The sequence below is a fragment of the Ailuropoda melanoleuca genome, chromosome 18 (genome assembly GCF_002007445.2).
Source record: "Ailuropoda melanoleuca isolate Jingjing chromosome 18, ASM200744v2, whole genome shotgun sequence".
Taxonomy (NCBI): domain Eukaryota; kingdom Metazoa; phylum Chordata; class Mammalia; order Carnivora; family Ursidae; genus Ailuropoda; species Ailuropoda melanoleuca.
In genome coordinates, this window is record NC_048235.1 from 5,039,289 (window position 1) to 5,042,717 (window position 3,429).

Genomic DNA, 3,429 nt, shown 5'->3' on the forward strand with positions numbered 1-3,429 from the left:
ATGACTTAGAAATTGTGCTGATGACTCAGAATGAGCGCTACGTCCATGATTTTTTAAGTCATCAAGTTGAAAATAGTATAGAGCTCTATGAATTTAGTATTTAATTTTGTTATCTAGATTTGCTTTATGGGACATAGAGCTACAACATTACATATTAAATTCAACGTCCCGTGAAAAAAATTATTTCACAAACCTTTGAATTAAGGCAAGTGTTATTATTCCTATTTGGTGGCAAAGATAATGAATGGTTGTCCCGAAAAGGCATACAGCTTGTACATTACTCTGTTGAGGGGGTACATATACCCATTAATGAAATTAAGATTTAATTTTCATTTCAGACAACAGTGTTGAGTTTTTGCTGAACTCACTTTCTTTTGACTAAAATGTATTTTTAAGGCAATTTATAGTCAGGAGTTATAAAACATTTTTAAAAATAAATCTAATAAATCAACTAAGGCTTTGAATTTCAACATGACATTCTCATAACTTGCACATTGAAATAGGACTGATTTACCCATTCACATGGTGAAGGAAGCTACTTTGTCAAACTCATCAATCACTAGTAAAGTTTCTCGGGTTAGGATATTTTCCACCTTAGTTTTTCCCACCATTCTTCACTGTCCATTGTTTTCTCTCTTGACCAGAATAGGTTCTGTTTTATTGACCATGACCGCATTGTTTATCATAACAAAGACTGACTCAGGTTTATAGCCAAAATAACATATACTTAAAATCACTGACTCTAAATTTTTTTGTGGATTTTCCCTTTGCACATTTCTATTTTATATGCTTTTGACCTACATGCCTCTTGAGTTCACTTACCTTTTTGGCCAAAGCCCTGGATGATACAGTTGGACACTGAATGTTGGAGGGTGACCAAACGTGGTCAATACATGTTGATTAAAGTTGACTCAGGATGGCAGTCATATGTTGTTTTTTAAAAATATATGGTTATTTCTAATTTATTTGGGATTCATTTGGAAATAATTTATACCAAATATATTTTCTAAACTTTCTAGATATATTTTTCTCTAGTTATTACACCAATTTCCCCCGACACTAAGTTAGCTAGCAGTTAGGGTTAAGTAGTGGTTAGGGCTAGGGAGGAAGATGACGTGACCTGATAGGATTCATATTGTAAGCCAGGTATTCTCATAAGTGGATAACAACTATGAGATCACTCAGACTTCTTGCTTCTTTCTGGTCCCACTCCATCGTGAACTTTGTGAGAAGTGGTGCACCGTTCTCCCATCACTTCCATGCCCAGCTTCTTCCCGGGAAGGCAAACACATATATCTGTGCTTTGTGGGTCTACTTTCCAGAGATCATCTTGTCTTGACCCAAAACTCCTTGGTCAGTGCCCTTCTCAGGGCAGCCTTCACATCCTTGTTCCTCAGTGTATAGATAAACGGATTGAGTGTGGGTGTGACAATCCCATAAAAGAGAGCCGTGATCTTCCCCCTGTCACGAGAGTAGCTAGAGGGAGGCTGGACATACATACTGATGGCCGGAAAGTAGAAGAGGGACACCACCAGCAGGTGTGAAGCACAGGTGTTGAAGGACTTCCAGCGACTTTCAGCAGAGCGGATTCTCATTACTGCCCGAGCAATGAGCACATAGGTGCCCAGGATGAGGGTGAGGGGCACCAGAAGTAGCAATGCCGCCAGCACATTGAGCTCAGCCTCATTCACATGAGTATCAGCACATGCTAGTTTCAAAAGAGCAGGAACTTCACAGAAGAAATGGTCCATCACCCTGTGTCCACACCGTGGGACCACCATGGTGAGAGTGGACTGCACAAGGGAGTTGGCAAAGCCACTGATCCAGGTCCCAGTGGCCATGTGGATGCAGCGTCTCTGACTCACGATGATTGGGTAGTGAAGGGGCTTGCAAACAGCAGCATAACGGTCGAAGGCCATGACGGCTAGAAGTATACATTCAGTAGAACCTAAGGCCAAGAAAATGTACAGCTGGGCAACACAGCCACCGTAGCTGATGGACTTGCCTGGTCCCCTAAGGTTGACTAACATCTGTGGCACAGTGCTGGTGGTGTAGCAGAGGTCCAGTAGGGATAGATTCGAGACAAAAAAGTACATGGGACTGTCAAGCTGGGGGTCCAGGCGGGAAACAAGGATAATGGAGATATTCCCAAATAGGGCAAAGATGTAGGCCACCAGAAAGATTATGAAGAGTGGTGTCTCCAGCCAGGGATGGTCAGAGAATCCCAGTAAGATAAAATCATCTTGTGAGCTCTGATTGCTGATCCCCATATTGTCACTAACAGGTGAAATTCTAGCTGGAACTTCTAAATAACCACTGCCAGCAATGGGTGTCAGTAGTAAAAGGAAGCCAAGGAGAGGTAGGGATAAGAGATGGTGAGATGAAAGTCTCGTTTCTGCTATAATCTGCACCCATACTGTGACTATGGTAAAATGTTGAGTCAACATTGCCAATGTAACGTTGAAAGATTATCAAGAGAAGAATAAAGAGAGTACCAGCAAAATAGGACACTTGGCTTCTTTTATGGGTGCTTTCCAGTTAGTTACTCACTCCTTTTGGAATTTTGTATCTTTTAAAAAGGTTCAGTAGCACTCCCATCAACTGTGCATATTATCAATATTTTTAAAAAGATTTTATTTATTGGACACACAGAGAGAGAGACAGGGAGAGAGGGAACACAAGCAAGGGGAATGGGAGAGGGAGAAACAGGCTTCTCACTGAGCAAGGAGCCAGTCACAGGGCTTGATCCCAGGACTCTGGGATCACGACCTGAGCCAAAGGCAGATGCTTAATGACTGAGCCACCCAGGGAGCCCTGTACATGTTATCAATATTTAATGACAACAGCAGAGTACAGATTAAAGCAGAGTGGGAGGAGACAGAGCTTCCCAAATACAAGTCCAAACAAAGGTCAGCTTGAGGGGGCAGGTGGATGTCCGTCTTAGACCGACTTGGTGAGAATCTTCGTGGGAACTGAAGCACTGCGCACATCCCATGTGATGAAAGGATGCAGTTTCAGGACCCTGCTCAACCCTTAGCATAATGCTGATCCTATTCAGAAATTTTTAAAATAGGGAAAAGAAACAAAAAGTTCAAACAAGATAACATACACACAAAACAGCCCCCAAAACCTTGCTGTGAAAATGTTGCCTTAAGAATATCTGGGTAAATGTGATGTAATTTTTACCTCTGAGGGAGATCACCAGAAAGAGCTTCAGATAGTTGGCTCTGTGAAATTCAGGGCTGAGTATAAGTTTCCAACCCCGCAGGATAATCATTTAAATTTAAATCCCCCCGTTTATTCTCCCCTCTTACTCACTGTTGCAGATGCCTACGACTGGAGGCACCTCCACGGCTCCCCCAACCAGATCACACAATTTCTTTATTATACAACAATCTGATGACATGGATGGAGCTAGAGAGTGTTACG

At 42.1% G+C, this 3,429-nt stretch overlaps 1 protein-coding gene across 1 annotated transcript; it reads right to left on the bottom strand.

The window, feature by feature from the left end:
* Window positions 1-1,325: 1,325 nt before the first annotated feature.
* LOC100475287 (olfactory receptor 2B2) lies at window positions 1,326-2,270 on the bottom strand. Its single transcript, XM_002931047.1, has one exon. The coding sequence runs from the start codon at window positions 2,268-2,270 to the stop codon at window positions 1,326-1,328; it is 945 nt and encodes a 314-aa protein (XP_002931093.1).
* Between the last annotated feature and the right edge of the window lie 1,159 nt (window positions 2,271-3,429).